General features: G+C 45.7%; 1 protein-coding gene across 9 annotated transcripts in view; it reads left to right on the forward strand.

Moving 5' to 3' along the window:
- Positions 1-21543, forward strand: part of KLC4 (kinesin light chain 4) — a 56409-nt gene that overhangs the window by 27623 nt on the left and 7243 nt on the right. For 5 of the 9 annotated variants that reach the window (XM_077336681.1, XM_077336664.1, XM_077336695.1 and 2 more), the window contains exons 8-13: positions 427-600; positions 731-830; positions 1211-1263; positions 9325-9392; positions 10460-10568; positions 12339-12497. In XM_077336681.1, coding sequence (XP_077192796.1) covers positions 427-600; positions 731-830; positions 1211-1263; positions 9325-9392; positions 10460-10568; positions 12339-12497 — 663 coding nt within the window. Of the gene's footprint in view, positions 1-426; positions 601-730; positions 831-1210; positions 1264-2579; positions 4733-9324; positions 9393-10459; positions 10569-12338; positions 12498-16274; positions 19321-21543 lie in introns of those variants that run through there. The other 4 variants (XM_077336712.1, XM_077336723.1, XM_077336703.1 and 1 more) reach the window with 4 other exon arrangements.

The following is a 21543-nucleotide window of genomic DNA, read 5'->3' on the forward strand; positions in this document are numbered from 1 at the left end:
GATAGTTCTTGGTTGTGAAGGGGCCCCAGCAATCTCCCACACCCTGGCCTCAATGCAAAGACAAGGCAGAAGGGCTCCATTTTACAGGCCCTGCAGAACAGTAAAAGCTCCCGCAGGGCTCTTAGCTCTTCCAGGAGCTCGTTCCACCAGGGTGGAGCCAAGACCAAAAAGGCCTTGATCCTAGTCGAGTCTTGGTAAACCTCTCATGGATCAGGAATTACCAACAGGTTGGTACCCGCAAAACACAAGGCCCTGCAGGGGGCATAAGGCAATAGGCGGCCCCTCAGATATATGGGTCCCAGACTATGAAGGGCCTTAAAGATCAAAAACAGAACCTTGAACTTGATTCAGGTTGCAGTATAAATCCAAAGTCCTTTCTCCCCACTAGTAAGCTGGTTTTCTCTGTCTTTTGCTGCTTCTTCACAGGTTCTAGGCAAAGATCACCCAGATGTGGCCAAACAGTTGAATAATCTGGCACTCCTGTGTCAGAATCAGGGCAAATATGAAGAAGTGGAATATTACTATCGCCGGGCACTGGAAATCTACGAGTCTCGCCTGGGTCCTGACGATCCAAATGTTGCCAAAACGAAAAACAACCTGGTAGGTCCACTGGGCGATGGCAGGGTATTATGGAAGTCTCTTGAGAAAAGAGCCATGGGGCTCAAGATTGGGGGTAGAGGCACAGTCAGTGGTCCAATTTAAGATGCTTTTTCTGCCCCCCCTATGTCAGGCCTCCTGCTATCTGAAACAAGGCAAATACAAGGATGCAGAGGTCCTCTACAAAGAGATTCTCACCCGAGCTCACGTGAAGGAATTTGGCTCTGTGGATGGTATGTTTGGGGAGGGGGGAGTAAAAAGGGAGGGGAATAGATGGCACCTGGCTGAAGGGAGGGCTGAGTTTCAGAGCCTGGAGAACATAGGAAATTGGGTCTCACTCCATGGTTCTGCCATTAGTTTAGAAAGCCATCAGGTTGCATGGTGGCACTTTGGTCTGATTTCTGTGCCCCTCCAATGAGGAAAAAAAGCCACATGTTGTACACAGCACAAGGATTGCCTACTTTTTCATGGCTGACTTAAATAAATCACCTCTGGAATGATCTTTTTGATCTCTGGAATTGGTTTAGCATGAATGACTGTAAATAAATGTGTATTTGTTGTTGTTGAGCCCTGGAATGTCTTTGTTTGTTTGTTTTGTCTTTTTTACCTGCAGATGAACACAAGCCCATATGGATGCATGCAGAAGAAAGAGAGGAGATGAGCAAGGTGAGCACAATAACTGGGTTCCGAAAGGTACCGTTACATGCTTGAGCTTATGAATTTCACACAGACAAGGGTAAGTCAAAAAGTGTTGCTGCCAGGGTTCCAGTTCATACCTATGCAGACTTATTCCAAACCAAATGGTTTTCTTGAAGAACACTGGATGATTACGAGGGCTTATTATGAAGAAGTTTTAAGAAAACTGCCTTGGTGAAGAAAAGACCAGGAAAGTTGCTGCAAGGAATTCTTTCCCCATCACGACAATGCACCTGCTCATTCTTTGCGGGCAACGAGGCGGTTTTACTATGAGAATTTCACTGGGGAACCTTACCCCCTCCACCCTACAGCCCTGGTCTTGCCCCCTTCAGGTTTCTTTTTGTTCTCAACACTCAGCATGTAAAAGGAACATGATTTGACTTCCAACAACGCAAATATAATGAATCCGTATTATAAGAGTAAAAAGCTTTACATCTAAAATAAGCTACAGCTCCTGAACTTATAGAATCTTTACCATCCAATAGATAGTGAGTGAGTGACTCATCCGAGCGCCAAGATTTTGTTGTCAGTAATGGAGTCAGATATCTCTCACAAGCAATTTAGCACATAGGACAGCAGAGGAGAACATGAGTTGTTGACTCGACTGAATTAGTTTGACAGGAGCAGAGTCGTTTGTTGTAAGGAATATGACTGTATCTACCTCTTGACCAGGCTGTTGGAAATAAATTCACCTGGGCCAACATAAAACAGCACCTCAAAATTGGGTCAGTGAGTGTGTAGAAATACAGTGACATCAATCTATGAGGAAACGGAACATTGTAGAACAACAGTGAACAAGGTCTTTGGGCATCTGTAAGAAAGTCTTGGAAATCAGTGTCCAAAATATGACTTTCTCAAGGATATCAATTTGACAGGGTGTAAATTGAAAAGCACCGAATTCTTTGGGGAAGGGTTAGAGAGATGGAAATACCACCTTCAGAAGTGCATAGACCTAGAGGGAGGATACATCAAGAAACAATAGCTTCACATTTTGGTATTTTTGTTTAATAAAGCTTTCTGTGCTTTTGTAGCAATATATTTTGACTTCTCTTCGCACTACACTGGGGAAACTGCTGCATCCACTCTTTGCTGTAAGGTGTCTGAGGGTACGGCATCAGTCTTCTGACAGTTGCAGAGGAGGACTTAATAGTTAAAGCAGCAGCCTTTTGTGAGGGGGTGGGGAGAACAGCTGTTCCCTAGGAGGGGTGTAGGAATCAAACTCTGGAGTAGTTTAGAAGGTGTTGATGTGTTTTTCCAGTGCCTGCATGTTTTCTCTTTGCTTATAGTGTACCCCTTAGGACGTACTGGACGTACTGGACATGGAGGAATCGCAGCAGGTTTCTGAGCCACGGACATTTCCAGAATCAGGGAGCCTTTAAAAAAAATCCAAGCCTCACTGTTTTCTTATTTGAAGGTCCGTGTGCTAAATCAGGACAATTATTTAAAGAGGATGGGAAGAAGATTCCATCTTCTGCACCAGCACTTCTTCCCTGAGCATCTTCTGCTTCAGGCCTGCCAGTTCTGAAAAAGCCGATGATTAGACCTCTACACTGGGAAGAGACCAGGATATGAGCAAAGTTCCTCCGATAGAGCTTCAAAAAGCACAAGGCCCTTAGGAGAAGTGTTCCTGCCTCTAGCACAGGGAACAATGGTCCCTGGCTTTTTGGGAAACCTGCAATGAAAGCCATAGGGCAGGAACTTGATGTGCTTTTGAGCTATTTTGGCCTGAGCTGATGGACACAGCTCAATGCTATCTCTTGCTGAGCGGTTCACAGATAGGGCATATAAAGACTTCCTCTGGCAGAAGCAATTTAGTCCTTCCGTCTCAATGCCATTTTTAGAAATCTGATCTAATGTTTGATTTGTATCTCTGCTTCCCAGATGTGTAAGATGAACCCACATTGTATCTTTAAATGGAAAGCTGTCTGTTCCTTCTTTATATGATCATGGCCAGGCTCCCTAAATTGCCTCCCATGGGACAAATTGTTCAGGAGTGTGTGTCCGGTGGAGCTGATAATGCTTAGGGTGAGCCAACAAGCCTGCTTTCATTCATGCCCATCAGGGCAGCACATAGAATCTCTTGCTGGATGTTCTGGAAGCCATATCAGAGGGGAATGTTTCTATCTGCTGTCTTGGAGTTGGTAAATAGAAGGATCCAACTCTGCAGTCAGGAATTAATTTGGCATTGCTATGGAAAACTAAATGGGAGCAGCACTCTCCTGTCTGTGACCACCCAGCTACTGAACACTGATTCGTGCTCTGTTCCCACGTGGATAATGGACTGTAAGGAGCCAGCTGGTTTCCATCTGGCTTGAATGAGAGTTTTTCTACATAGCCAGGAGCTGATGGCTGTTCCCTTGAGTTAGAGACCTTATACTAGTGTTTATAATAGAGAGTGGGGTTCCTTCTACTATTTGGGGGGGTTTCACTAGAAGGTATCAACATTCTTTCAGCTTGATCATCTTGGCTATTTTGGGTTTTACCAGTTATTTCCCCACTAGCGTAATTTCTTTTCATGTTTTTGGGTGGAAAAAAAACACCTCTGCAAGGTGGTGTTGTCTGAGTACCTATTTCACAGCACCTCTGCACATTGCCTTATCTGAATTCTGGAAATGAGCTTACTCCAGGAAGTCACTGAGAAGAGCTTTTATTCCTGAACATGAGACCACAACTACGTGTTCCCAACGTGTTCCCGCAAGCGTCTACTAGTGGAAGTATCTTCCTTGGCTGGATAGCACCTGCTTCATCTTTCTAATGACTCTGCACCCATGCCCACTGGGAAGAGAGACTGGCGCATGAGACTTGGGTCCTTCCCCATTTGGCATTAGTTCTTTTCTTCAGCTGCTTCAAGATTTAAGTCCCATCACCAAAGTCCAATCTGTGCTTGAGGCTGAAATTGTACTTTGTCCTGCCATATGCTACAGGGGAAGTTATAGCTCATTAGTGTATCCATTGCAGGTATTCATTTTGATTGCACAAGGCCTGCTACTGGATAATACTTGGGGAGGGGGAGCTACAGGGGGACTTAAGAGCTCAGAGTCATATGTACCATTGCAGGGATCGGTAACCATTTTGGTTAGAACAGTAATATTATTGCTTTATCAAAGGTGGAGAAATAGTTGCCTAAAGCTGCCATGTGAGTTAAGGGTTCAGTGGAAATATGATTGGGGAACTTGTTCTTGACTGATAAGCTGTATCAGCTTTTTAAATACAGAAGTGAGACAGAGCTTTCCAGAATGACAAAACAGGGACTTTTTCAATAAATGGAGGAGAATGAGGTCATATGTTGCTGGCATAAGGAACTCTTCCTCTGTCTACTCTCTGACCTGTAATGTATTCTGATTCCAGGGGCCAGGCTTCTATTCCTTACCATGTCATTGACCGGCATGCTTGGTTTCCCATTTCTGTCTTATGCTATTATTAAAAGTCATAAAACCCACCTTGCTAGAGAGCTGTTTTTTGTTTTCTCAGCTTATTATTTGTACAGTGTAGCTTTAGAAGGATTTGAGTGAGTGTGTTGGCATTTAGTCACCTTCCTATGGTTTGTGGTGGATGCTGGATAGTGGAAGGTGAAGGAAATAAATGGGCTACGATCCTTGACTTCCTCCTGTTCATCAAATCTGAAGGGATAAGAAGAAGAGTTGGACTGCTCCATTAAGTTGTGCTGAGTGGCAACTTTGGGAGCTTGGAATTGGTGAGTGACACAGAGGGGCAGAATTCTGCAGGACTGAAAGACGGTGCCTGTCATCCAAAAGGTACCAGCTCTCTCCGAGAGCCAGTGTGGTTAAGAGCAGTAGCCTCTAATCTGGAGAACTGGGTCTGACTTCACACGAAGCCTGCCTGGCGACCTTGGGCCTGTCAGCCCTCTCTGAACTCTCAGCCCCACCTACTTCACAAGGTGCCTGCAGTGGGGAGAGGAAGGGAAAGAGATTGTACGCTGCTTTGAGACTACTTAAGGTAGAGAAAAGCAGGATATAACAAATTCCTCTTTTTGAAGGTTCTGGCACAAAGTCCACAGCAGAACTGTTCCACAAGGAAGTTGGTTTAGTTTGCAGTCCTGTTTACTTCATTTATAGCCTGCCTTTTTCACTGAGACTCAAGATAGCTTACAAAATATAGAAAAACAATTGTGGCCCTTCTTGCATATCCAGGGAATTCCTGATCACCACTGTGGGATGGTAGGTGAATTTCCTCCAGGCTGAGCTGGATTCTGGAGATTTTTGGTGTGTGTGGGGGGATCACTTAGGCATGAAATTGGGGTCAGTGTTGGTAGGCAGGTAGTTGTGCGTTCCTGAATTGTGCAGGGGGGTTGTCTAGATGACCCTGGAGATACCTTCCAACTCGGCAATTCTTTGATTCTAATTCAGACAACATGAGACATCCACTAACAATGCAATAGGATTAGAGTTGAAGAAATTGGGGAAACAATGCAAACAAACAAAACATGAGATACCATGAATAATCCTTTGCCTGGACTTTTGAGAGTAAGCCACAGAACTCACTGACATTTATTCCCAGGTAAATCTAGATAAGCCTGTAGTTTATGAATAATTTTTCTAAGCTGGCCTGGGAACAATGTGGTTACTGGAGGCCTTCCTGTTTTATGACAGGAACTGTAGAGTGAATGGAGTACTACGTAAGCCTGAGCCCCTGCTTAGCTGCAAACTTGGATACTACTCAGTTTAAAGTGCAGCTTGAGTGTCAATCGCTTTCCTCATTCTGGCATGGAAATACCCTGGGAGGTTGGTGCTTAGTGGTTAGTTGTTCTGTGTGCACAGGGTAAGGCAGTAGTCTTCCCTTAAAGTGCGGCGCTTCAGCTGGATAAAGGGGTGAACAATACCACTAAACTAGCTTGGTAGCTTCATATTCCTGAGGAAAGGGGGAAGCAAGAAGCCTATGTGCTTCCCTGAGCTCCTTAGAGGAAAGGCAAGGGACACACATAATAAATGTCACATGCAAAGTTTTGGGACAAAGCTGTATAAGAGCCCTGAAGGTACTGTTTGGCAACACTAGCACTTAGTCAATTAGTGTTCCACTCAGTGACCGTATCCATACTGTAATGTTGCAGAATATCTTTGGTGGCCTTATTAAAACTGGACTGTGTATCTTCTGCTGGACAGAAGCTGAATTTCTTGTCCAAATCAACAACCCAGGGAAGGTGACAATAACTGAAATATATACATTATAAAAGATAACATGTTTAAAACCTCCACTTGGATTAGCAAATCAGCATCTGGACAGCCTGGGCATTTGTTATCCCAATAAATGAAGCCACTTCCATTTGAATTAGACCATTCGGAATCACCAACCCAGGTCCCCTTGGTCTTCCAACTCACTATTGCATCCTTGGGCTTGCTCGTCTCTCCCGCCTTGATGCCTTGTATGCATTAATATATTTTGATTCATCCAGTATTTTCTTTGGATCTTTACCAACTTAGATTTCCCCTAGATTTCAGAGCTGTAAGGCAACTGATTGGCAGAGGAACACCTATGAAAGAATTTTAATCGTGAAGATATGTGAAGCCGGGGGAACTAATGACCAAATCAGATTCTAGTATGTTGGCTGACTGCCCCTGAGAATATTGAGGGAACAATAACCTGCGAGCTATTGGGCACAATTCCAAGGGGAAGCTATTGCTATAGAGGAATTTGTTTCAGGAATGGAGAGGCAGGGGTGGCACGCACAGGATAAAATGCCGGAGCTTGATCTTCAGTTGCTTGTTTCAGCACACAAATACTTGTGCTGAGAAACTTAATCATACGTTTCCCTGAGGGTTTTTGGCCCTGTTAATAGATAATCTCCAATTCAGCAGTCAAACTTTTTGTGCAATCTCTTTGTGTGCTGCGTGAGATGTCCATGCTTTTGCCTGTGTTCATTTGCAAGTGTGTTTCATGTGTGTGTCTGGTTTACCCTCGGGCTCTAGAATTCCAAAACATCAGCAGCAACACTAGCAGGTCCTGTATCTGAGCCAGACATACACTCCTGATCCATTTTGTATGCGGAAACACGGGCGACCATCCATTTATGTTGCATTTTGCAGTTTTGGTTTTTCTGAGCCCAGACCCTAATGTGAGCAGAGGCTCTATTCTGCTGTGCTATTGATTTGTAAGCCTGTAATAAACAAATGTGCTGACTGTTCTTAGCAACCTTAGGGCAGAAATTGCATCACCTCCTGGCATCTTAGAAGCTCTACCTTCTTAATCATCCTGAGTGCCAGTTCATTCCCCCAATATCCATATGTCACTCTCCTTATTTTTTGGCCTTTTCTGTGCTTCGGATTAATTGGTGTCTATGTGTTTGGGAGGGCAGGTCCTCCTCGGGTGAGAATCAAAACCTTTTGTATGTCAGTTCCCAGCTGTTGGGTATCTTCACTGGTCAGTTTGACCCCACTCTCCTGCTCTCTGGGGAGTCATTTCCAGTTTTTACCCTATGGTGGCATGGTAGCCTGGATGTGCTTCTGCACTCTTTAGACTAGGGTTTCTCAACCATGGTAACGAGGTGCCATGAAGGCCCCTCTAGGGTAGCGTAACATGGGGGTATTCCAAAACAGCAGCTGGAAAGAGCCTTCACACCCAGTGCCTGCCATTTCCAGCTCCAAGTGAAGCAGAAAGAAAAAGTTTTATTTCTACCCTTATTTGGGCAGGTTGACCAGCCCCCCTCCCAAAGTGGCTAGTGATGAGTTTGGAGGGGGCAGGAAAAGGAGGGGTCTCAGACATTTAAACCTTTGCTGGCTGAGGCTCCTCTAATTTCTGGGGTGGGAGGGAGGTGTGGCAGGGAAGCATGGCCAGCTGACATTACTTCCTCGTACCTCAAAGCCTGAAAATACTTCAGGGGTACCTCCATTGTCAAAAGGTTGAAAAAGGCTGTTCTAGACCTACACACTACACTGAGACTTTCTTCCTTGCTTAAGAGTAAAAATATGGATTTAAATAGATCTGCCCATCTCCTGTCAGCTATCCTCAGTGCATGCCTTTGTGTTAATCATCCTAGTACTCTTCAGATAGTGCAGTAAGTATATGTACAGAACAGGTATTTGGAATCAGTAACAAGCTAGTTGAGCGCTAACTGAAGATCAGTCTGGACAAAATAGAGGAAATATTGATGGGATGGGGGCATTACCAGGCCAAGGAGATAGAATTCTACATCTTCTGACAGTGTTACACTCCCTCTGAAGAATGCAACTAAAAAGAACTTTGTTTTATCTGATAAAACTTTGAACTGTTTGGGGTTAGAGTATCAGAAAGACCACTTCTTCCCATGTGGACCTGACGACTTACTTAGAGGTCTTTCGTTGGGTCTCCTTTTCTTTGGAGATTTGGTGGGTGATGACTATAGATGGGGAAGGGGTGATTGTGACTTGATTCTGAAACTCCCAGCCTAAAGAGATCCACCTAGCATTTTGTTAACATTCAAGCACCAGACATTCAATTTTCTACTGTCTTTGGCCGATATCCTGGTTTCGTTCTGCCTTAGCTGTCCCGTAACTAGTTGTCTTGCTTTCATTGAAGGCTAATGGTGTTCTTGTTTTGGTCATTTTAATGCTGGTTTTGGTTTAATATTGTACCATGTGTATTGGTTACTTGATAAGCTGTTATTGAACATAGTTTTGTTATTGTTATGTGCGAAGTCGTGTCCGACCCATCGCGACCCCATGGACAATGATCCTCCACGCCTTCCTGTCCTCTACCATTCCCCGGAGTCCATTTAAATTTGCACCTACTGCTTCAGTGACTCCATCCAGCCACCTCATTCTCTGTCGTCCCCTTCTTCTTTTGCCCTCGATCGCTCCCAGCATTAGGCTCTTCTCCAGGGAGTCCTTCCTTCTCATGAGGTGGCCAAAGTATTTGAGTTTCATCTTCAGAACATAGTTTGGAAAACTATTAATAGAAACATTTTAACATAAATCTGCAAGGCAACAGATCTACACCTGTATTACATGCTAGCGTTCAGTCAGAAAGGCACATTCTAACTGGGGTCTGCAAAGTGCTGATGGCTTCGGTGTCCTAACAGATCTTCTCTTTCTCCTCCAGGGCAAGCACAGAGACAACACCCCTTATGCAGAATATGGTGGCTGGTACAAGGCCTGTAAAGTTAGCAGGTAAGATCTGAAATTTCCCAAAGTGTTTAGTCTTAACTCCCTTTCATATCTTCTGCAACCCTTTAGTTTTCCTTTGAAGATCTATGTTTGAACACAAAAGAAACAAATTTCTGAAGCTGATCCTAAACATGTGGGTAGGGCCAAAACAGAAAGGAGCAGTGGAGATGAAAGTAGAAGGCAAGAGATTTGGAAAACATAAGGAAGTAATGTACCAAAAGGTCCAATCTGATTCTTGCTTCTACTAATTCTACCCTGGCTGTGGCTGCATGGCATATATTGAGCAAAGGCCAAATCGTAAGAGTTGAAGGGGCCATACAAGCCATCTGGTCCAACTCCCTGCTCAATGCAGGATCTGCCTAAGCATCCATAGTAAGTATCTTTACAGCCACTGCTTGAAGACCGCTAGTGAAGGGGAGCTCACCACTCCTTAGGCAGCCTATTCGCCTGCTGAAGTACTCTGACTCTGAAATTCCCCCCCCCCCCAAAATAACTAGCTGATACTGTTCTACATGCACCTTAAAACCATTACTGTGGATCCTATCCTCTGTGGCCAACAAGAACCATTTCCTGCCCTCCTTTCAAATACCTAAAAACAGCAATCATGTCCCATCTCAATTCTCTTCTCCAGGCTGAACATTCCCAAGTCCCTCAGCCTTTCCTCACAGGGCTTGGTCCCCAGGCCTCAGATCATTCACGCCGCTCTCCTCTGAACTGTCTCAATGTTGTCTACATCCTTTTTGATGCAAGGCCTCCAGAACTGCACACAGCACTCCAGGTGCAGTCTGACCAGTGCAGTATACAGTGAGATTATGACATCTTGGAGTGCAGTAAACATGCTAGGGAACAAGGCTATCATAGCAAGTGGCAAGTACAGATTTCTTATGGAACATCTAATATCATTCCAAGATAATTCTGTACATTAGCAGTAGCTGGGCTAGTAGCCCTGGTGAGACAGGAGGCAAAAGCTGTAGAGACAGGAACTCAAATGTTCAGTGAATTGTAAGGATAGGCAATGACTGCTAAGATACAGTAACTACTGTTCTGTGCTGTCTCTCTTCACCTCTCAGCCCCACTGTAAACACAACCCTCCGGAACCTGGGGGCATTATACAGGCGTCAGGGCAAACTGGAAGCTGCAGAAACTTTGGAAGAGTGTGCTGTGCGGTCACGGAGACAGGTAAATCACACACTGTACAGGGACTCCTGTTGATAGAATGTGACCCTGGGGGAGTGCACATATGTGTGTGCACATATGCCTCTGCTTACATTTATTTATTGGAGTTATTCAAATTGTGTTTTATTAACTTTGAATAGCACAATGCTAGGGTTAGGCTTCCATATCTAATCAGTTGTTTACCCCAGGGAAAAACAATGATGTTGGGGCCAGAAACAGTGAAATTCCTGCGGGAAAGTTGTCTCCCTATTTTCTTCCTAATTTGTGTACAAAAATTACTGGAGACTGGTAAATCGAACAAAAATGCCATATGTGACTTTTCCATGGTGCTTTTGATGGTGTAAGGGTCAGAATTTCCATGATTAGCCAGAAAGCTGTATTTAAAACATTATCTGCCTATGTGTCTAGCCCAGCCTTTCTCAACTTTTTTACCATTGAAATAGTCTTTAGGCTTCAAGAAACCCTGAAGTGGCCCGATTGTGCAGAATATGGTTGGGAAGCATAGCTATGAACACATCCACCCAGGGCCCCTCCCCTTCCACCCCCTCCAGGCCATATTAGGAGGGGGGTTGACATGGCCATATATGGTCATATCACTTGATAAATGTTTTACAAATTTAAAATATACAATAAAAATAAAATATATAAAAATTGATTTATTTCCACCCATTCAGGAAACCCTTGCAGGGCTGTCAAGAAACTCCCGGTTTTAACGAAACCCTGGTTGAGAAAGGCCGGTCTAGGCAGTTGGAGTGCAGTCAACACACAGAGACCTGTGCCCCTGGCTTTGGTAGAACCGCTCATCATATTTATTTATGATGTATTTATTTTTATATCTCACTTTTATCCCCAGTTGGGGACCCAAAGCAGATTACAACATTGATCTTCCCTCCTCCACTGTTATCCCCACAGCCCAAACTCTATAAGGTAGCGTAGGCTAAGAGTGCTGGCACCAGGCCACCCAGAGCAGGGATTTTATTTTTATTTAGGATACGATTCGCACCTAACCTTTCTACCTGTGCTCCTCCTTTCTCCCCTTACATTGAGAATTTACGTGTAAAAGCTTTGGCAAAAGTCAGCCTCTCTGCCCCACTCCCTCAAATATAATCTTCACCATAAGACAAATTCCCAGTATGATTTTCCTCTAGATATCTGCCTGGAGAAGTGAGCTGTGATTCATAAAAACTCAGTGATAGGAATGTTGGTAACTTTTAAGGTGTCTTCAGAGCCACCGAGAGACATCATAGGTTGGGAAGTGCTGTTATTTTTCTTTCTACTGACATTTATTTTCTCGGTATTCTTGCTCTTTTGCTCTGTTGGTGCCTCCTTCTTGTGTTGCCAGGCAGTGAGCAGAGCTAAGTGTGCCTGTCAAGTGCATCATACAAGCGCAGGATCTGAAATGAACTACAGAATTCAGCATTTTCTCAATGCTGGGTTTCACTTCTTTTGAAAGATTTTTTTAAGGCCTTTATGGCCATGATGTTGTATGGGCAATATGTGGTGAAATGTCTAAAATCTGTGGAAGATTTATTGCCATATGTAGATCAAAGCCCAGTTAATCCCATGGTCTGTCCCCTTAAGCAGCAGAAGTAAAACGTGCACATTCACTTTATTTCTACAAGCTACAGAATATAGTTTTTCCTGGTGTGTGGTTGGCCACAAAGACTGTGTGCCTTGCATGCCCGTTCTAGAAAACTTGTGAGAGGCTCTGAGCTTTCCAAGCTGAAGTTGAGCCTTGATGGTTTCCTTTCCTGCTTCTGCCCCCCCTTGTAGGGAATTGACCCTATTAACCAGACCAAGGTGGTAGAGATTCTGAAAGAGGGTGACAGCTCGGAGAGGAGGAGGAGCCGAGACAGCCTGGGAGGCAACGTCAAATACGAGAACGCCACAGATGGTAGCGAGGAAGTGAGTATGGGCGTGGAATGGAATGGGGTAAGTACAAGTCCACCATCAAGAGCCTAACCCAGCCAAGAGAGGCAAAGGGCAGCAGTCTCTTTTGAGCTCTCTTTTCATACGCTGCCCCCTGCCAACTCGGGGGACTGATGGCCTGTCGTGGCATGCCCACCTTCATTCATCCTCCTCTGCATGTTCCCTGACCACTCTCTTATGGCCAGCTAGGCAGATCCAGGACTGGGGGGAGGGACCTCTTTCATTCTCCCCATTCACTCAGACTAGCTGAGCTCTTGCCTCTGGAAAAGAAAGGACAACTCTGACTAATCCCGGCCTCCTTGGTCTTCTCTACTAATCTCGCCACAGTGCTTCTGTCCCTTGTCTGTTGCAGGGGAGGGCAGAGCATGTTGCTTCCCCTTGCCAGAGGAGATAGCCTCGGTCTAGCACCCAAAGTGCTTTGGCTCTGCTCCGGGGCCCAGCAGCCACTTGAGAGGCTCTGATTGTGTTGGTGTGCATGTGTTGCCTGAAGGGTGTACCTGGAGGCGGTGGCGTGTATGTGTGAAGACTGCGTGTCTTTCCCAGGATGGCGAGAACATACGCATACAACTTTTCTGGATGGTTTGTTTTTTGCATTTGTGGGTTGGTGAACCAGCATATGGGTTAGAAGGATGTTTTCCTACACTTATCCTCTAGCCAATTCCTGGCTGGCCTTTCCAGTTTGGATTCCATTCAGCAGTGCCTTGCCTTGGACAGAGAGCGGAAGCTTTGAGCTAGGTGGGCTTGAGAAATTTCTGCCTGCCAGGATCAAGTCTCAAGAGATTTCAGTCCCTGGCAAAGCTTCTTGACTTGCTTCTTTTGGCCACAGTGCAGATGGGTAACGAATGGAGCAGTAATGAACACGTCTCTGTTGGGACAGCATGCTGAATTGGTCTTTCTGATTTCTTGGGGTGGATTCTGAGGCTTACTGTCTTGTGCTTTGCTCCATCATGCAAGAACTTCCTCTTCCTCTCTGCCTCCCCCCCCCCCCCCAACGTCAGCCCCTTAAGTTAGAGAGAAGGGGCTGCATGTACTCTTGGCCTGAGGAAGGGGTATAAGAGAGTCATAAATAGAGTGTAAGAGGTCAGCAGAAGTAGGTTTCGTTGGGATTGCTCACAGGATGCAGCTAGCAGCAAGGAGTCTGTCCTAGATTAAGGGCTGGGGAGAATGTTGCCCTTGGTTTCTGCGACTCGATTGCATTAACATGCACTTGCTCCATCCCTCATTAATTCTTCACACTCTGTTCTGCTGCTTGCTTGCCTGCATGCGCTTTCTCCATTCCCCATCTACCTTCAGCAACTTGCCATGACAGCCAATCAGCACCACGGGAGGTCTTGCAATCTTGATTGTGGATTGTACCTAACAGGCAGCAAGTGACATAACCTACAAAGTGAAATAACCTACCCCCCCACCTGACCCCGGAAGCCTAGGAAACAGGGACATATTTCCTGCAGTCTGTATTTCCACAAAGAATCATGCTTCCCTCTCCAAGCGAAGGCTGGCATTTTAATTGCTGTCACAGTGAGGTCTTCACCTGTGGTGCAATTCCAGCTTTGCTGTTTGCATTATGTGCATCCAATCTAATGAGCTGGATGCTGGATCAACCCTGCCCCTTCCCTCATGCTCCAGATGGACGGCCTATCTTAAAAAAATTAAACTTTGCGTCTGTGTGTGTGTGTGTATGAATCAATAATAATAATAACAACAACTTTATTTTTATAGAGAACCTGGCTCTCTTCAGCTTCACACTCCAACCCTGTCTCCATATTGCTGCCTACAGAACAGGTTCTCCACGGTTCAGGGCCGGCCTTAGACTCAGTGAAGAAGTCAGTATTTCTGGCGGTTGTTTCCACTGGTGTTACTTCTATACAGGGCATAGAAATAAGACCGTGGGCTGCCCACTGAGCTTGCTGCCTGTCAGCTTACTCGAGCTCAGTGATTTACAAGGCATGACATCTTATCAGCGTTCCTTTTTAAAAGATGAGGAATGACAAACCCCAATAAATGGCAGCATTCCCTTCACTAACAGCCACCTTCTAAAACCAGCACAGAACAGTGATGAGGACTGGCAGGCAGCCTTCAGGAATGGAGGGTGACCCTAGAATACTTAACAGAATTTTCTGCACAGAACACTGCAGAGCTCTGTGGCAGGTGAAGCAATACAGAAGGGATTCCTTGAAACTGGAAAGATGGGAAGAACTACATTTCTTTCCTTCTTCATCCCAGGCTCCATTAAATCTCATTATATCTCGTCCCTCACCAGTGCTCCCACCACTAAATCTTGTTGAAAACTTTTTGAATGCATGAGCCCAAGCTGCAGTTCTGCTTGACCATTTCTTAGGTTTGAATGTGGTGTAAGCTCAGAAGCTATTCCCCCACCCCAATTTTTTTGAACTTCTATAAATCATAGAATCATAGAGTTGGAAGTGGCCACACAGGCCATCTAGTCCAACCCCCTGCTCAATGCAGGATCAGCCCTAAGCATCCTCAAGCATCCAAGAAAAGTGTGTATCCAACCTTTGCTTGAAGACTGCCAGTGAGGGGGAGCTCACCACCTCCTTAGGCAGCCTATTCCACTGCTGAACTACTCTGACTGTGAATCTATACACCGTTAGGTATAAAGCTTTCAAGAAATCATTCCAGCTTGTATTTCCACAGCTGCTCTCGGTTTGATCTGAGCATTCAGAGGGTGGAGGGAGCATGGAACGATCTCTGCCAGAACTGGTCTGTAATAACCCAAGCAGTCCTTGAGAAAGAGACCACAACTCAGAGACAGGGAGAAGAGTGCATTGCCTGGCAAGGATCCCAGGTTCAGTCTCTGCCATTAAAAAAATCACAGGCAACAGGAATTGGAAAGCAAAGACAATACCAGGCTCTGACTCCTTCCTTCATAGTTCAAGGAGCTATTCCTGGCTGCCGTTGCAGTCATGCAGCTTAGCTCAGCATGGCCTTACTACATCTATTGATGCTTGGACCAGGAAGGGAGGTGTTAGCCCTTCTCTCCCATTTGCTGCACCTTGATGCTTTCTATTTAGGCAGCATTGACCCAGGCTGTGTTTTTCACTTCCAGGAAAAGTGATGGACTGATAGTTTTGATTCATTTTCAACAATGGGAAGGCATACGTTGTTTTTCCGATTATGCCCTCCATAGTTGCCTATGTAAGTCATCCTGCAAGCTGAAAACCTAACAGAGCAGAAGTCATATTGGTGCAGGATTGCTAGGGTCTTTTGCTTTGTTTTAGCCTGCAGGAACACAGAGAAGCATTAAGAAATGTTTCCCTCCCATTTGCCACCTGAAGTGGTACATTTTACCACCGAGCGGTTTTCCATCACACCGTTTTACTTCCTGTGCAGTGCAGCGAGCCTATAAGCCATTCTGCGTGTTATTTAGAATGGGATGGTTGGATTCTAGACCATCCTAAGTGCCAGCTTAGTGAAAGCAGGGACTGTTGTCTGTCCCTGTGCAAAATGAAGCCCCCCCCCCGACCCACCTAGTGGTCCAGCATGACTAAGCAAAGCCTCTACCTCAAATGGATCCTAGCCTCCTTTATCCAGCCACCTGTGTCCCCTCACAGCCTTTTAAAAAGGACTCCCTCCCATGTCAAAAGCTAACTGTGTGTATGTGTGTGTGTGTGTGTGTTGGTATGTCCACCCCTCTGCAGTTGATTGACCTCCCCACCCAAACTGTAGCCTGTACTCCCCCTTTCTCCCTGCCCTTCATCAGAATTATCATGCATCCTCACTGCGGCCTTGTAAATTGTGTCTTTCTCCTCTGTGCACTAGGCTTAAATGCCTCCTGAGACTCCTCTTCCCCCCTCCCCCACAGTCACCCGGATGCTTGTGCCGTACCTTCCAACTCTTTCCTCCAATCCACCCACCCATCCCCCTCCTCCTGCTGTTCCTGCTCTCCTCGGCAAAGGACTCCACTCCAGTCCCCCCAACCTTCCATCTCTGTGAGCACCGAGGAGCAGAGCAGCACCGGCAGAGGAATGTCCAGCTTGCAACACCCGGCTGTTCTACTGTATCAACCAGCAAGATAGCAGGAAGAATCTCTCTGGACCTGCCTTCCCCATCCTCCCCTATCCCCATCAGGCCCTGGTGTCAGCAGGACTCCATTCTCTTTCAGGTGTCTGACGTGGGGGAAACAAAACAAAGGCTCTTCCTGCCTAACAGGGTCCTTGCTGTCCCATTCTATGCCCTACTCCTCTGGGTACAACACATTCCCTTTTCCCCTGTTGCCTCCTAATATCATGGAATTGGCTGCTTCTGTTTGAGCTCTCTGTCCCCTCCTTGGCCTTCCCGTGTTCCTTTTTTCTGTCCCCTGCCATGAGGGCAGAAGGCGGGAGTTAGCAGACAGATTATGGGGAAGGGGGCAGGAGGGCGTGGGTGAGCTGCATTCTGTTCTCTTTCCCACTGTCAGATCAAGCGTGTGACGTTACAGTGGTATTTCATGCATCCATCGCTGCTGTTTGGGGCTGGCATGCCATTTTTCAAAGTGGCTAGGCATGAGACGGGAACAGAAGATGGAAGCTGCTCCGTTCTCCCTTTTTTTTGAGTAGCTAGCGTCTGTTCCGTTGCCCCAGGACAAGCATCATGGGGAATATGAGGAAAATAAAGATACTGAAGGATGCGCTGAGCCAAAAGATGACAAGTCAACAAGCACGGACTATAGTCTCCTGGCTGGGAGCTTTACTTTGATTGAGCTGACCATGGTCCACCTCTGGGACAGAATGGGTGGCAAAATGGGGGTAGGCTGTAGTTGCAAGGGGCTGTTGTAGTAGGTAAGTTTTTCATCGTATAGATCCTGTTTTGTCCTCACTGATGAGACTCTCCTTTGGACCAGCTCTTCCTGTGGTACTGCAGGGTGCCTTCGTTTCAGAAGAAAATGTCTCTGTGGTTGTGAACAGGGGAGGGTTTCCTCACGCAGTCCAAGAGGACAGCTAAGTGAAGGCAGAGGCGACTTGACTGCCATCAGCTTTGTCAGCTGCTTCTCTCTCAAATGTGGAGGAGGAAGCAATTGCATATTTACATCTCTTAATTTATTGTCACGAATGTACATTTTTAAATCATGCCGTTACTCAACACTGGAGATTAAAAGGACCGAGTTGAAGGCCACAAAATGAGGGCACAGAGAGCATTGGTGTTTTTTCAGCAGTTACGGTAGCAAATGCAGCTGCTGCTTAGACGCATGGCATGTGAGCTGGAACTGCATGTCCTACGTAAGTAGGGTGAAGATTAAGATTGTTGTGCACAAGAGAGTGCAGGACATAGTCCAGAAGCAGTAGAAGACCTCATTATGAGCTGCTGGGCCTCTGGGAGGCTGTTGCACCTGCTTTGCATGCAGAAGATCCAAGGTTCAGCCCTAGCTATTTTCACAGTGACAACGATCAGGTGGCTGGTGATGCAAAAGACTTCCACCTGAGTCTCGGGAGAGGTGCTGCCAGTCAGAGTAGACAATAGTGACCTCAGTACAGTCTGATTCAGTACCAGGCAGCATAGTGTGTGTTAATATGGGCCAATAAACGATTTAGGACGTGCAAGTTTATAGTGGGATAGAAGTGTTATGAGGGACAGTGGGAGCTATGTCATTGATTGTACAAGGGCTTGGCTTTGTGATGCGTTCAGAGCAGAGCCCTGAGCAAGAGGGGAGAGTGTTCCTTCCAGGATTTAGAGTACAGGGTGTGTCACACAGGGTGTGGTAGAAATATTTCTTTGGAGTAGGGGCTTAAAGTTAGAACATCAATGGGATACTGTAGGCTAGAAACTGTTCAGAGGGAGGCCAAATTATCAAGATGCCAGGTAGAGTTGTTGGATGTGTGTGTGTGTGTGTGCAGCATAATAATAGCAAAATATAAAGTGGGAGAAGGCTAAGAATATATTGGTAAAAGTCTGCTAGTATGTAGGTCTCATGAGGCCTGGAGAAAACTGGACGTTGGGGTCTGGTTTCTGTAGTGGGAAGGGGGAGATGGTTTGTTCTTGGCTTGCTCTAGTAATTTGTGGTCAATGCAAGTCTTCTTCTGAAGTGACCTGGTGTGCCGCCCCCTCCCCCAGGCCAGCAGGATACTGCCTTCCATCTCTCGTAACATGCACAGTTGTGTGTGTATGTGTATTTTTGTCCGTGATGGTGTTCTGTGAGTATAGCTGGCTTCTGAAAAAAAGAAAGGGTATGTTTATTGCTTAGAGTTATTGGTAGGTACTTAGTAGGATATGTACACCTTTTTGCTTAAGGTGTCCATAAACTGCTGAAAGTCAGAGCTGACTAAGAGGAGTGTGCTGTTATTGCCCTGAGCTGCTCTTTCGGGGCAGACGTTAAGTTACCAGGTCTGATCCAGAAGGGATGTTTAGAAGCAAAGGTGTGAGATGGCATGGCTTGAAGACTCCGGGCCTAAACGCCTGTCTTGGTTCCTTTTCAGGGACCCTGTGCAGATGTAGTGGAGCTTTTAGCTTTGCCTGTGTGCGTCTGCAAAAGGCCTCTTCATGCATGCTTCAGGCTGCAAGGCAGGCAAGGGGAAATGGATGGCATTGCTGACAGCCCAGTAGTTTGCTCTCTGTGGAGGGTTCTGTCCTGTGCAAGTGATCAGGTAGAGCCAATCCCAGGATGCTGTGAAGAAACCTCTGGAGTTTGTCCTGAGAAATTGCTCTCACTGCCTCCATCAGCTCTCTGTCCAGCTGTGCATTCTGCCTTGCTCGGAACTACCCACGGGCCTTTCAATAGCACTGGGGCAGGGGGAAATGAGGAAGTATGATCTACTCTCTGCCTTTGATACTTTGGTGCTTTCTTTAATGTTGTGAACTAATTTACCTCCAATTAAAGGCAGAAGACTCTAAATTGCTGCTCCCCTGTGCTTCTTTTTCTCTTTTGGATAGAAAGTACCTCTCTTCAAGGGCAAGTCTTTGACCAAGTGTCACCAATAGGCCTTTCTTTAATAGCCAGCATGGCACCATGGTTAGTGTGTCATTCTAGGATCTGGGCAACCCAGGGTTTGAAACCCCCTCCCTTGTGCCAGGGAAGCTTGCTGGATGACCTTGGGCCAGGCACATACATTCCATCTAATCTGCCTCACAGGGTTGTTGTGATGATAAAAGGGAGAAGGGGAGATAGTTGGGGGGAAAGTATATGAAGTAAATAAAGAGTGGCATTTGGGGGCATCCCATTAAAGGAACAGGACATGTTTCTCTAGGCCAGTTGGCAACCCAGCTCTGGATGCCCAGCACTGCATGTGATCCATTTTTCTGACTAGAAAAGTGGTCATAGACATGGCCTTTGTGTAAAGAATGCATGAACCGCCTCTGTGTGGCTGCGATGCAGAGAGAGAGAGAGAGAGCGTGACAGAGAGCGCGCATGGAAGAAAGCTGCTGTTCACTGTGGCACATACACGCACACACTAATGCCCATCAAATTGAAGGGGACAACAAGAGCAGCTGGATGACCTACTTTATAAAATGCTTTCTTAACGTGTAGATCTGAGAAATCACACCTTTCAGGGAGAAATGTGTTTTGAGCTTTGAATATTATGGGATTAAAAATATGCATATTTGGCTGAGATGGTGGTATGAATTGAAGTCCTGTTACCTAATCCACAACGTTACACTACCTTTCTCATTTACCATGTTTGGCCTTCATGTCCAGAACCTTAGGCTACTACATGCACCAGAGGTACCACATATTCATGAACTACACAACAACAACAACTATATAGCAGTTGTCTTTCCTCAGTTTTCATCTACTTGTAGCCACCTTAAAGACACCAGGCACATATGTGAAGCAAGTGAGTTTCTTCTGGGTAGTACTGCTAATTGAAGTCACTGGAAGGATACCAGAATACCTGAATCACTCAGTGGGCTGACTCTCTGAGGCTCTTCATAGTTCACCTTGCCAGATCATATTTTTCTTGTTTCAATGAGTTCATCCTCTACTATTTCTGCCAGAAGCAACTAACTTTTCACCCAAAGAGGCTGACTCTGACTAGGCCGAGCCTGGCCTTTAATTTTCTTTGTTTGTGTCTAAGGCCCTCATCTGATCAGTCTTCTGAATAGTTCTGAGAGGTCCTTAAGTGGTTCAGTTTCACACTGACCTATCACACAGTTGTTTAATCAGCATTTTGAATCCTTTTGCCATATATATCAAATAAAGGACACTCCATGAGATTTGCTCCCTTGGTAACTGTATCAACTCACTGGCCAGAGGCCTACCTACTTTGTAGCTTTTCTGTGATTAGAGATGCCAGCCTTCAAGTGGGACCCAGTGATCCCCTGGGAATACAGCTCTTCTCCAGGCAACAGAGATAATTTCCCCTGGAGAAAATGGGTGCTTTGGAGGGGGGCATCTCTGGTGTTGTAACTAACTGAGGTCCCGGTCCTCCCCAGACTCCCACCAAACCCTTCTGAGGTCTGATCCTCAAATCTCCAGGAGTATCCCAGCTTGAATCTGGCAACCCTACCCCCCGCCTCCCATTCCCTGCTCGTAGCCAGGGGGGTACCTGACAGTCCTATCTGTTTGGAAGATAATCCCCCCACATTTTCCTCATGACTTTACACTATATTAATATTAATGATCTTTTGTATACGTAACTCATATTTACACACCTTACACAATAGACAGTCAAAAATTTCCCTCAGAGGGCTTTCAGTTTATCCAGATGGATGCCCCTAACTTTTAGGTTAGTTCTGAATTTCTTTAGGAGAACACCTAACCTGAAGCGTTGAGAGTCTTTCACCAGTGGCCAGGTAGACCCCAAAATGTGCTCAAGCAACCACTTGGTACAGGCAAATAAAAAAAGGACATGAACGTGTGAAATTCAGGGCAGGATCATTAAGCGCGAAGAAACTGCATTTAAGAATTGTGTTCAACTCAAAGTCCATTTATTTGGGGATTTCTTAAAACAAACTATCAAAGGGTCAACAAAGGTCACTGGGAAAAGCACAAACGTGTCTCTCTTTTTTTTGTATTTACATATGCACTGATAAGTGTGAAAACATACAAATGATTGCCTTGAACCAAAAATCTTTGCACACTGCAAAGAATTATGTCTATGAGACTCCCCACCAAATA

This window comes from Paroedura picta, chromosome 1 (genome assembly GCF_049243985.1).
Source record: "Paroedura picta isolate Pp20150507F chromosome 1, Ppicta_v3.0, whole genome shotgun sequence".
Lineage (NCBI taxonomy): Eukaryota > Metazoa > Chordata > Lepidosauria > Squamata > Gekkonidae > Paroedura > Paroedura picta.